The following is a 13719-nucleotide window of genomic DNA, read 5'->3' on the forward strand; positions in this document are numbered from 1 at the left end:
CCTGCCATGCGTGTTTTGTGGTCTGAGGGAGGAAGCCAGAGCACCAAGGAGAATCATGCAGGTATGGAGAGAATATTTAGAAAAGGACATACAGTATCCCAGAGCTTTCTTGCTGTGTGCTTCTCACCGCATCATTGTCAGAATTATGAGTGTGTTATAGAGGTATAATGTAAGCAGTATTGTCTCCCCACAATGAGATTCTGGACCAAAACCTGTTGGCCAACTGGGGCCTTTCTTTGTGGAATATGTGTGCCTACATGGGATTTCTGCCGGGGGGGTCCAGCGCACTCTCACGGACCAAAAACATGCAAGGTTAGTTGAAGATGAAATAATCTCTAATAATGCCTCATTTAAATCTTTACATGATTCTTGAATTTTACCCAGCAACCACCACTTAAATGCCATTTTTTAAAATCAAAATCAGATAATATTCAAATAAACCTCTTTCTTTTATCTATGTTTTCTTGTCTATATATGGTTAGTAATGACAATAGTCTGACAAACCTATGCGCAAAAACGATGAAAAAAAAAACTTTTCCTCTGTCTCCTTTGTTATTCTCAACCTGGACAGGATCATTTGCCTCCTATTGATTTATTCTCCTAAGGGGGTGTTTTAGGAGAAATGGGTCAGAATTCCCTGATCACAAAATAAGATTTATTTATGATGTGACAACAAAAAGACTATTGTTAACAGCAAACTGTTCTTCCCTGTGTCTTTGTTGGTTGCAAGTCTGAGCCACTTGTAACAGGATGTTTTTACAGGAAGCATCAAACTGAGCAACACGGATGAAAAGCTCACTGAAGAATTCCTCTCCCCTCAGAGGAGCAACACAGAAGGGTGAACTCCTATCAAATGCTAAGATAATAAGAGATGACAAAATGTCTCAATCAACCACCTAGGATCTTTTTGCGCCCCACATTTGATATCTTTGAGCTGCCAGAGCCAACTGTTCTCACCTTGCCCTTGGCCAGTCTAAATATGTCTTGAACTCAGTACTTTTTGGAAATCACAGTGTTGAAAACCTCCGGTCTCCAGTTGGTGAATTACGTTTAACAATCTTGAACTCTTCAAAACTGAAAGTTTGCGGTGTCATTCATGCGTTTGCACCGCTCAGATAGCAAACCCCTTTGGTGTGGGCAGATGATAAAGTCAAATTCAAGGTTTATGAATAACCCAGTACAATGTCAAGTGTGGATAATATTTAACTTTTTGGGTTTGTCAGTAGGATTATACAAAAAATTATGTACCAATTGCAATAAGATGGATTAACTGGCGACCCGTTCAGGGTGGAACCGGCCTCTCTCCCAAAGGCAGCTGGGATAAGCGGTAGAAAATGGATGGATGGATGATGGATTTTTAGGATGTGTCAATATAGATATTGTTTTGTTGGGTTAGGAACAAATACATTTGGGTAACGTTAGGAAACATAGACAGGTCAATGTTGTGAAATGAGACATTTTAAACTGAACAAACTACAGTATGTCCTCCAGCAAAGTTTTGATACTAATCACCGATCCAACCTGCACCTTGATACAGACTTCCTGATGTTTTAACGACGGTAACTGCTGGCCATCATGTAACATTGTTGAATGAGGGAACTCGTGACCGAATGCAGTCATGGTCATGTCATTTCATTTCATATCCCTATTTCTCCAAGTGCAGTCATATGCAAAGAACATTGGCACACCAAGAATTTGAACCTTAAAGAACACCATAGATCAAGTAGGTGTATTCAGACTAGAACATCTTTGCCCTTTGAGCATGGACCCCTCCCACGTTACAGCTTATCACCAATATTTATGAAAATCAGACCATTTCTTTTTCATTTTCTTCAGTTGCACTACACAGAGAACATTACCTCCTTGGAAGAGGTCATCAGAATAAACCCATCTTTCATTTTTGCACCCTCTAGCCTCATCAGCTCCTTACTATGAGTTTGTCCTCCGTGTTTTACACATCCCTGATCATCCGAGTGCTTGATTACTACTACAAAAATCATCTTTTGTTCGAGGGTGTCCTCTTTAAATCTGTGTACATTTTCATTTTAAGGGCTGGAGCTGTGCCACTCTCCACGTCATTAATGAAAGTGTTGTGAGCTGCCAGTTGACTCTTCATTGCAATGACAGAGGCACAGAAGGACATTTAATTCCAGATCCAATTGCATTCAGTTTTTCCACCACAGACCAGGCATATCAAGGAGACCCTTAAACAATAGCTGTTGGTTCTCACTGTAATGAACTTGCATCAACGAGCTGCGGCTGTGCACATCAAAGCAGAGTTCTATCTACCAGCTGTGGCTGGCAAACAGGCTCCGAATGCCACAGACATCAACTCATGCAATAGATGAGGATGACAATCATCAGAGAACTCTGAAGTTGTAGTTATGTGATGAACTTGATTTTAAGTTCAAGTGACTGCTAATATTTGTGATTTGTGTGTGTGTGTGTGTGTGTGTGTGTGTGTGTGTGTGTGTGTGTTCGCTTCATTTGAGGCCTGTTCTCCAGACTTCTCTTGTTTGAGTCTGTCTTTAAAGACCCTCACCAGTGAAATTTGTCTTCACTTGGATGATTGAGCTTCACTGTGCAAGAACGATGTAAAAGGGTGATTTCACATCCAGATCTTGGAAGGAAAAAAGTTTCTCAAACCTCAACATGGGTCACAGTTTCATTACAACTTTGATTTGTGACAAGAAAACTACATTGAAGTCAATGATGGAGAAAATGCAGAAAGAGATGCAGGGGGCAAAGGTGTGAGAACCATCATTGCCCACAAGATTGGCAAGGGATGATAGATAATGACAGGTCTCCAGTTTATTTTGACTTGGAGGTTCTAACATGATTTCTTTACCTGATTATTTTAGCGCTCATGACTTCGACCTCTTTGATTTTGTTATCAACGTCTCTGTGGCCCAGGTTCTTATGGACTTACGTCTGTTCATTTATTGTTCAATGAAAACAATTTGGGAAAATGACCCAGGCTGTGAACAAAGCACATAATGAATACAATTTAAAAATAAATAGTTTTGCTTGATATAGAATGCCAAAAAATAGTGCACCAAAGCCATGAGATCAATGATTGTAACAGGAGGTGTCAAGGACACATAGTTAACATGGACTGACCATAAGATAGCTGGCTTCATTAAGAATTTAAATTTCAGGTGTTTCAGCTGCTGCACCTTGATATCAACTTGACACTGGCTGCAACATGTAACAACAATGGTAAAAAACTTTCCCCCCTCTTATGGAGATTCACATGAATCTACACAACATTCCAGCGCCATCATGCTTCAGGGTGTATTTCTAGGTATACAGTACATTCAGCCACATCTTTATAATTTCTGCCTTTGTCAGCTGCTGTAGGCTGGGAGAGCATTTTCCATTTGTTCATTGATGCCAGTAGGCATAGACACACCCACACACACAAAATCACAAATTAAATCTTGTATGAAGTAACCCTCTCTTGTGGTCTCTACCAGATTTATCTCCATAACGCACATCGGTTCAGCTGTGCGCTCAAACAGCACAGGCAGCTGTAACATGCTGAGCATTCCAGTCTGGTCTGTAGATTATTGAAAGGAGCCACTAGCCAGGGAGTCAAGCAATATGCTCAATATCTTTTTCCATGATTTTGATTTCTAAAGCAGAATTTCTGTATTCAAACACCAAATGTCTTCACAGTCATGAAAAGGACACAAATTATTAATCGATATCAAAGTTTAATTGCTCTATAGAGAATCGAGGTTTTTTTTTTTTATCACAGCCTTTAGCATTCAAGGATGAAATGCTTCGAAACACTGGAATACACTAACATCATGTAGGTAGTGCTGATACTTGAATAAACCCAGTATCAAAGACTACTCTACTTGTAACAATAATTTTGAAAAGATGCTTTTATTTTTATCCAAATGCTATTTTATCTGTGCATTTATACTTTTTAAGTAAAAGAAACTCCTTGTACTGACTATCAAGTGTATGTATAGTAAAGTTGCTGAGGCAACATAATGAGCTCTACATCTGTACAGTTTGAAATTGACAGTCACACACACTGTCTTAATTACTTTCGCTCTGGCTTTCTAATGGTCCACGCTATCATTTAGTGCATTCTTTCTAGCAATCATGGGTGTAAAAAGTAGGGGAACAAGTGGAACTGACTAACCAGTGTTCCAATAGTTAGAGGGCCCTTGAAATGCTGGAATGAAACTTTTTTCACTTTTTGCCCATTTATTGTTTTCACCTGTGTATTGTCAGCTCATCAGTCCTTGTCAACCCTGCTCCTTGAGTCTCTTATCCAATCAGCTCCTTGCCTGTGCTCATGTTTTATCATCTGTTCTTCATTGTCTCATCAGACCTGTCTCATTACAGACCAACTGTCTCTTAAAGTCTCTGTCAGATGGAATTTTATTTGCCCATTTACTTTACAAGATTGAGTTTTTCCATCCATCCATCGTCATCTTCCACTTATTCCTTACTAGTAAGGGTCGCGGGGGGGGGGGGGGCTGGAGCCTATCCCAGCATCTACGGGCGAGAGGCGGGGTTCACCCTGGACAGGTCACCAGTCCATCACAGGGCCAACACATAGAGACAGACAACCATTCACACTCACAGTCACACCTACGGTCAATTTAGAGTATCAATCAGCCTTGTCCCCTCTGGATGTCTTTGGACTGTGGGAGGAAGCTGGAGTACCAGAGAGAACCCACACAGGAACAGGGAGAACATGGAGACTCCACACAGAAAGATCCTGTGCCTGAGCCAGGACTCGAACCCAGAACCTTCTTGCTGTGAGGCAACAGTGCTAACCACTGCACCACCGTGCCACCCCAATTTGTATCCTTTACTGTTAATCCCAAGGAGCACTTCAGGCCTCTTGAAGACCAAAAACATTCTTCAAAGTGAGCTGGGAAGTACAGAGCTCTTCTCATCTGGTGTGAAGGCGGTGCCAACAAAATCCCTGGAGCCGGGACTCGAACCCAGAACCTTCTTGCTGTGAGGCAACAGTGCTGACCACTGCACCACCGTGCAGCCCTGAGTTTTTCTTTAATTCTATTTATTGTATCATGTAAGTACATATTTCTTCATGTCCTAATTCCAGACCACAGTCATAACCACTTTGCTTTCAAAATCAAATCTTCGGCTATACTGTACATGACATTGGTAAAAGGACATTTTCTCCAGGCATGGAAGGAGGAAAAAGACAAATTACATTATACAGAAACCTGCTGCTATGCAGAAACAACAGTCTTCAAGCCCTTATTCTAAAAATCCTGTTGCCGGGTAAATAACTTTCTAACTCCTTCTGAGCTACTGTTGATTCTGAAATCATTAAATAATCCAATTAAACACTAACACCACAAAACTTTGTGGTTGTAAGAAACGAGTATAAACATACTCTTTGATTGCTTTTACTGAGTAAAAAACTTTGATGTTAAGCAATAGAATGCCTTTATCAGTACAACTGCATAAAACTGTCTAATTGTAACATTAATGCTCATGGCTTTAGTTACTCATCAGAGTAGTCCTTGCCAGCGTTGACATGATCCTTTCAGATCATACTGTTGTTCAACATTCTTTTTTAGGGACAAAAATTCTGACATTTTGTTAGAAAAAACTTGTAAAAATAGTGCAACATCTGTTCATTTGCAGCTGCGCATGTTGCAAGTTATCAAGTCACGCTGCAACTAAATAGCCACTGTATCCTAAAAGTAACGGTGGGCTTAGAGCACCACTTGCAGGACTAAGAGTGCCATAGCATCTTTAATTGAATGGACGGACACTACACTCCATCAAAAAACTTAAAGGATTTTTACCTCATTTGTGCTTGATGTGTTTTATTCATACACAGTATCAGGAGACACACATTTGCACACAGGATGGTCTACGCACAATAAATCAACATGCATTTTACAAAAGCTCTCTGGATCGAACTGCAAAACAATAACCATTCTACTCATTTTACACAATCTTGCAATGTTGATATTTGCCACAGAGAGAACCATCAATTTGATTATTACAATAACAGAGTGAGAATGTACATCAATTTTCCTGTTGCTCACCACCATAAGAACAACAAAACACAAAAAAAAGCTTCTAAAGGAAAATAAGTTGAGTTACATCAATGTAATAATCGCAAATAGCACCATTACTTATTTAGAAATTGGTAGTTTTTGTTATGGGAATGTCTCTGTAACTAAAAATTAAAGATGAAGAAACCAAACGTGTAAGAATAGATGGTGTACATAATTTCCCCATAGTGTAGTTCTCAAAGGGTAATGGGCAACTCAAACATTGCTGAAAATTGTAAAAAAAAAAAAAAAAAAAAAAAAAGAATCACCAAGAACAGCTTTGAATTTTTTTTATTTTTTATTTTTTTGGAGGATTTAACTTTTGAGGAAGTAGTTATGGATAATAATCAGTTTTATGAGGTACTCTTCAAAAGGCATCCAAAACCAGACAGGTCCGCACCTCAGGGTTTTCACGGACTGTTAATGGACTCTGTTCATATTGTGCTTTGATGGTCCCCTGAATACTCAGAGTGCTTTGTATTCACTCATTCACACACTCATTCACTGTTGGTGGAGGGTGCTATTCAAACATATTTTCACACATTCATACACTTATGTCAGAGACACTTGCAGCAATATGGGGTTCGGTAGAAACACGACAGGGAATGTTGACAAAGTATGATTCAGTAAAACCAGAAATTGTGTTCAGAGACATGTTTAGTATTTGTTTTCTACAATATCTTCATGATTAAGTTTAGGGATAGACAATATTAGTAATAATAATCATACACTACAACTAATATTCATAATCATCATCATTATAATGTTTTGGTTTAAATTTTTAAATATCAATCAAAATCATTTTACTGACTACGATATTAAGATTTGGTTGAAACAGGTTAAAGTAGATGATGTCAGTGTAAGGTTTAGTGCCTGCTAGTCATTGTTAAGGTTTTGTCTCAAGGGTTCCAGATGGTTCTCGAGGGCCAACTTATTTTCAAACTTGTGAATGCACGAAAAATGCTTTTGTTTTCTATTAGTAAATCTGACATAGGATCACTGGTCTGGCTATTGAAATATTTATAATCAGAATTTTTTCTCACACCAGTTCAGTTATTCATTCATCTTGTCCATTTTTCTTAAGAAAGGAAAGTCATTTTTAGGTCAGTCTTAATGCTGCCCCCCACATTGAATGATCCCTCTTTCCTCCACACAGTCTCTCAAACAGCCTATTAATTAAACACAGGTACCAGACTGGAACTCAATACTGGCCTATACCTAAACACCAGTGGCAAGGGACTGCAAAAGTTTGATCAGTGATATGCTTCTTTTTTGTATGTTGCCTGGACTAACATTTTGAAGTGTTTTTTTTTCTTAAATTTTGTATTGTAAATGCTTCCAGTACAAAACATTGTGTAAATAATGTGTTAGATGCTGTAGTAACAGCCATAGTTTTGTTTATATAGTCAGAGGGACACCTGTGGAAGTTGATTCTGAGTTGTCATTTACTTCTATTGTTGCAGAAAAGCAATGTTTTATTAACAGTGTTGCTTGCAGGAAAATCTGTTTTTGTGACGCTTTTTATTTTTAATTTTCTATCACGGCGGCACGGTGGTGCAGTGGTTAGCGCTGTCACCTCGCAGCAAGAAGGTTCTGGGTTCGAGTCCCGGCTCGGACACGGGATCGTCCTGTGCGGAGTCTGCATGTTCTCCCAGTGCCTGTGTGGGTTCTCTCTGGTACTCCAGCTTCCTCCCACAGTCCAAAGACATCAAGAGAGGACGAGGCTGATTGATACTCTAAATTGACTGTAGGTGTGACTGTGAGTGTGAATGGTTGTTCGTCTCTATGTGTTGGTCCTGTGATGGACTGGTGACCTGTCCAGGGTGAACCCCGCCTCTCGCCCAAAAGCCACTGGGGTAGGCTCCACCCCCCCCCGCAACCTTAACAAGATAAGCGGTAGAAAATGGATGGATGGATGGATGGATGGATTTTCTATCACAACAACTTGTAATATTGCGGGTTATTCACTGGACAGAAACTGCTGAATTAAAAAAAAAATAGAGAAGTGCATGTTCCAAACTACACTGGTAGTTAGGCGTAAATTTGAATATAGCTAATGAACTCTCTAACTTTCTGGATCAGTGTCTAAATTCAAGTAAGTATGTTTTTAAGTTTAAGTCCCTGTTTTCACAAATGTGATACCTGTGAAAAAAATCTGTCTCATAGCCAAGACTTCTTCGTTCGTCCCAGTCTGGCCATGTTAGCCAATTTGACCTTCACCTTGTCAATGTTCTCTGGACTTCTCTTAGAGGTGCACTCCACTGTTGAGTCTGTCTCGAAGGATATGGCCGGGGCATGTGTGAGTAGACCTCCAGTCTTCTCTTGAGCCATGTCTGTTGGGGTCTGCAAGACCAGTTGCCCCCTCAGAGAGTGCCTGAGCTGCAGCAGAAGGGGATTCTGTTTGGAGTACACTTTGACAGGGTCCTTCTCCTGACTGCAGCAGGTGGAGCAGGCTAAGCAGAGGATGCGGAAAATGTAGACCCAGCCCAGGTAGTGGAGCTCTGCGATGTTGAGCACAAAGCAGCCCAGGCTGATGCTGAACATAAAGTTCAGGAAGATGGTCTTCTCAGTTGCACGTGACACAAAGCAGTCTGTACGAGTAGGACAAGGGTAGGTCTCACAGCGATACAGATGAGGCACCTCGAAGCCAAACAAAAAATACTGGCCTACCAGGAAGGTGATCTCCATGACTGAGCGTAGTACGACATGGAGAATGTAGATGAGCAGAACCTGGTTGGATTGCTGGGTTGGGTCCTCTGCTAGCTCTCCATAGCCCTCCTCCAAAAATCCTTGCTCTGCTCCTTCCCTGGTGCCCCATTCCTCCTGGTAATGAGGGCAGTAAGTAGGCAAACCTACTCTCAAGGCCTCCAGGTCATCCTTTCCTATTGGCCCACAGCTCTGTCTTGGAGGCCTTTGGGCCAGCACCTGCGCCCTTTGGCCATCCAGCTTCTCATCTTTGGCAATCTTATGCAGAACAAAAACGATGTAGAAGATGGATGGTGTGGACACCAGTACAATTTGGAAAACCCAGAACCGCAGATGTGAGACAGGTGCAAAGGTGTCATAACAGACATTGTTGCATCCAGGTTGCTGGGTGTTACAGGTGAACTTGGACTGCTCGTCATTGTAGACAGCATCTCCCACCAAGGCCACCAGCAGGATACGGAAGATGAGTAACATGGTGAGCCATATCTTACCAATCACTGTAGAATGATTCTGGACTTCTGAAAGAAAGCGGCCAAGGATGGACCAGTCTCCCATCATTGAGTCTTGGGAAGAAAGTGAAGGATTAGCACTGTTTAGTGAAGTTCCTGTGTACATCAGTGTTCCTTAGTACATTCTTACTGCTCTTTGTCACCATAAAACACTTTAAACAAAAAGTACCACGAAAAGTACCAATGAAATTTTATTTATTGAGGATTAGCAACATTGAGCACAGGAACAGTGGCCTTTCTTACTAAATTGATTAATAACTGAAATTAAAGACTGAAATTTAATTCACCTGTCTGAAAAACTCAGCAATCTTAATTTTGTTAGTTGGCTAGCATAAAAGGAATCGAGCTTCTTTGTTGTAATCACATGATTCACTCAAATGTTGCTGTAGTTTCATAAGCATTGCTAATTCTTGATTATGGGAAGACTGTATTCATTTATTGATCCTGATGTTTGTAACTCCACTGCAAACATCAACAACAATTCAATTCACAATTTAAAAAAATACAAAAAAAATAAACTGATGAATAATTCAAAAATAATCAAAAAAATAATTCAGATTTACACTTCATAATTGCCACTGTCTAATATGAGACACATTGTTTTTGAAAAGCCCATGAAAGTATTTATTCCACTTAATGCATGACAGTGTGGGACTGAGTGAGCTTCTAAAATGTGAATGACCTACATTCCATAATGTACATGAACACATTTTTTTTGTCACTCTCCCGTGGTCTGGATGGGGAGTTTTGGTGAGCTAGATGTAGCCTGCTGGCAACCAATTAATGGTCTAATAATGTATTAGATACTGCATTTTATGAATATTATTTTTCTTCTATTTGTTCCACCTGTACATGTAACATGTCCAAAATGAAGATTTTATTCATTGCCTTAAAAATAACTATACATCAGCGACAAAAGCTGTTACATTGTGTGCTTAATATGACGAAGTTTGGGAGATAGTTGATTTTGTTGTCAAAACAACTTAACATCAACAGAATACCGACGTCAGTTGTTTTAAGTAGTTATATTAGATTGATTTTTGCATTGAACTCAGTACCCGATGTCACAGTCAACAATTACAAAACATTTTATTTGTTCATTTGTTTGTTTATTTGACAGGGACAACGCACGAGCGTTAGCTGTGAGCTAATTTACTTACTTTACTTAGTCCTCTTCTTCCCAAAGGAACAAGCAAGGTTTCAATGATCCATTGCCATTAGCTAATTTACATCTGCATTCATATTCAATGGTGCTTCTGAAAGAGTGGAGCCATGTACAAAGCTCATAATAAGGAAACCTGTTGTGTGTCATAGAGCATGCTGCATTTCTGTCTAATAGCATTTGCTTAAATTAACCTGCCCGGAAATAAATGAGTGCAATGGTGTATTCATATCCATGTATTTATTCACTTTTCATGGCCTAGAAACTTAATTTAATGTACTTATTAAAATGTATTGATAGCTGCCTTTGGAAGATTTCATATGTGTGATATAAAAGTGCCCTTTGGATCCCTGAAAACTTACAAGGGACATCCTTTTACTCAGTGTGACCTGCAGTGGTCATAGCTGTACGCATGTGAATTCATAACTCCTTTATCGACTTCCTCCTCATGAGCTAAGACATAAATAATAACAACAGCAATGGCAATAACATGCTTTACAATGAAAAATACACAGTAATTACCTACATTATATAAATCTCTGTTTTTTCTCTTTTCTGGGGGGGGGGGTGATTTAAAATACTGTTTAGGTATGTAGGATTCCAAACAATGAGTTATTTTTTGATAATTTGATCTGGCACAGAATGACACTTTGAGCAAGATGTCAGTTCAGTGCAAAGGAAACAAGAAAATGGGCAAAACAGAGGCAGAGAGAGTGATACCTGCCTGTGGCCCACCATTTAATTTGAGTTTTGGTCCTCTATGGGGAAAATTTGGGGCATCCATGTCATACATTCTACAAATGTTAAGCTACTTTATATTTGAACATAAAGAGCTGTAAGTTATATATAAAATTAGGGGTAACACAGAATGAACTCACCTTAACCTTGAACTTTCAAGAATAAATCCTTATAGTCGCCATGTTGCTGTCATGGCTTTTTTTAATCTTCAGGTTTAGATGCAATGAATCCTGTAGAGCATGGGGAGAGAATAGGCTGACCACACATCATGAACTGGTCTATCTGAAACTGGCATTGTGCTAGGTGGCTACAAAGGCAGGCAATGTACAGTGCAACAAAGATTTCAGAACACAATGAGGGGGTTCCTTTTCTGAAAAGCCGGGAACAGTAAAACAAAACGTGTATGGAACAAGCTGGAAAGGGAACACAATGCAGGTTTATGTAGCCCTGTGTTTAGCTGATTCCAAAAGTTTAAGTGTGAGAAGAATAAATAATTTTACTTTTCCTTTTCCAGATGACGCCTCAAACATGTTGAAATGAGAACAGGGACAAGGACAGCAGGTCTCAGCTGGAGTTGGTAGAGCTCTCCATGCAGTCATCAGACACCGGTTCAAATGAAGAAAATCGGCCTTTAATTACTTCCATGAGAATTCCAGTCGCAATTCCTGAGTCCACCAGAAAGTTAGTCCAAATCTGTGACTGTCCTCGGCACACACGCATTGATGGGGATGAGGAAGAAGCAGAATAGTCAAGGAGTCCTGTCCATAATCAGAAACAACTATGCCCCAGGGCTTTGGTTGGTGTGGTTACTGACTATTGCACTGGAAATGGTTAGAATCTTCAGCTACACCTGCTCCATTGAATCATCTGCCGTTCTGAGCTCACAGTGCAGCACCGACAAGCCGTGCAGTTTGCTCTGGACTGGAATTCAATTGTCACTGTATGCAGATGCAGTGAAAGGCTGGATGGATTAGGTTCAACCAGTAAACAAGACAGGTCTGCCAGATGTGAAGTAAAATATTTGTCTTTCAAAATAAGAATAAAGATTCTAGCTTGACTTCAAATGTTGATTTAAAATCTTTTAGTTTTGGTGTTTTCATGTTAGCCATCTCTATTTGCCCTCCAACAATAACATGGCAAATAGGCAGATTGTTTTCATTAAGGGTAGAGTTCTTAGAGCAAAACATGTGAGAGCACTTTTATTTGTGTGGATGAAACAAACTTGCGACAATGCAATAATTTTTTTAATTCAATGAAGAAGTGCTGCTGCTGTTGTGAGTCAGTCACTTGGTTTTACTTTGACCCAGACTGAAAGAACTTGAAAAACCTTTGAGTCTGGTCTGAATCTAGTGACCTGTTGAAATTTCCTTCCAGATCAACATGGAGCTAGATATTTGTGAGTAACGTCACAACTTTTCTTTTTAAAATATGATACAAATATTCAGTGTCTCTAGAGTAAAAGTCATATTTGCAGGATCATGTAGCTATGTTCCTTTTTTTTTTTAAATTACAGCACCACCTAGTGAATTGAAAGACATTAAATGTTGCACAAGACAGTTTTCAGCTCAATCACAGCCGGTATTATGGAGGATACCCTTTAAATTCTTAAAGACTTGCAGAGGCCTCTCTGTATGGAGGATCAAAAGTGTCAAAATGAAAAATAGATAAATCCATGGATTAATATGTTCCAGACTGTTGTCAATAATATATGTACACATCTTTTCCAATTTTATTCATTTATTTTCTCAGTTATTTTATCTATTTTCTTCTTAAATTCCTCTTCACACATTCCTGCTTCATTGTGTAAATAAGAGGCTCAACTTGTTGCCTAGTGGTTGATCATCCTGAATGGTTAAATTACCTTTTCAATGAAAGCGGCCAGCATGTGGCTAGGCCAGGAAAAGGAAACGCAAAAAGAAAATATAGAAAAACATAAGTTTTTGGAATTGATGATGGGGAATGACTGGGAAAAATAATAGATTAAAATGGTGAAGTGAAAAAATAGGGAACTTAAAAGGGTAAAAAAAAAAAGGCAAATTAAAATTCATCCATCCATCGTCTTCCACTTATTCCTGTTAAGGGTCACGGAGGGCTGGAGTCTATCACAGCGGCTTTTGGGCGTGAGGCGGGGTTCACCCTGGACAGGTCACCAGTCCATCACAGGGCCAATACAACCATATCTACAGTCAATTTAGAGTATCCAATCAGCCTTGTCCTCATTTGCATGTCTTTGGACTGTGGGAGGAAGCTGGAGTACCAGAGAGAACCCACGCAGGAACAGGGAGAACGTGGAGACTCCACACAGAAAGAGCCGCGGCTTGAACTTGGAACCTTCTTGCTGTGAGGCTACCATACTAACCACTGTACCGCCGTGCCGCTGCTCCTACATATATTTCCATTCAAAGTAGCACAATCGTACCATACAGCTTTAAAAGTTTATTCAATCCCAATACACTTTTGGTCTAATTATTTACAGTTTGAAAGGTTTATTGCAAGTAAATACTACTTTCTGCCAAATTAATTACAGCTTTTTTTTTAATGT

The 13719-nt window shown here is 39.6% G+C and overlaps 1 protein-coding gene across 1 annotated transcript; it reads right to left on the reverse strand.

The window, feature by feature from the left end:
• Window positions 1-8138: 8138 nt before the first annotated feature.
• Window positions 8139-11443, reverse strand: LOC147254445 (gap junction delta-2 protein). Its single transcript, XM_086215147.1, has 2 exons — window positions 11318-11443; window positions 8139-9331 (listed from the first exon to the last, which is right to left on the reverse strand). The coding sequence occupies exon 2, from the start codon at window positions 9324-9326 to the stop codon at window positions 8223-8225; it is 1104 nt and encodes a 367-aa protein (XP_086071273.1). The 5' UTR covers window positions 9327-9331; window positions 11318-11443; the 3' UTR covers window positions 8139-8222.
• Between the last annotated feature and the right edge of the window lie 2276 nt (window positions 11444-13719).

The sequence above is a fragment of the Aulostomus chinensis genome, chromosome 10 (genome assembly GCF_037954235.1).
Source record: "Aulostomus chinensis isolate RoL2024-O1b breed Wild chromosome 10, RoL_Achi_v1.0, whole genome shotgun sequence".
NCBI lineage: Eukaryota > Metazoa > Chordata > Actinopteri > Syngnathiformes > Aulostomidae > Aulostomus > Aulostomus chinensis.

What these genes read in the sequence shown, in the direction of transcription:
- LOC147254445 (XM_086215147.1), bottom strand. Translation starts at nt 9,326, where the DNA reads ATGATGGGAGACTGGTCCATCCTTGGCCGCTTTCTTTCAGAAGTCCAG.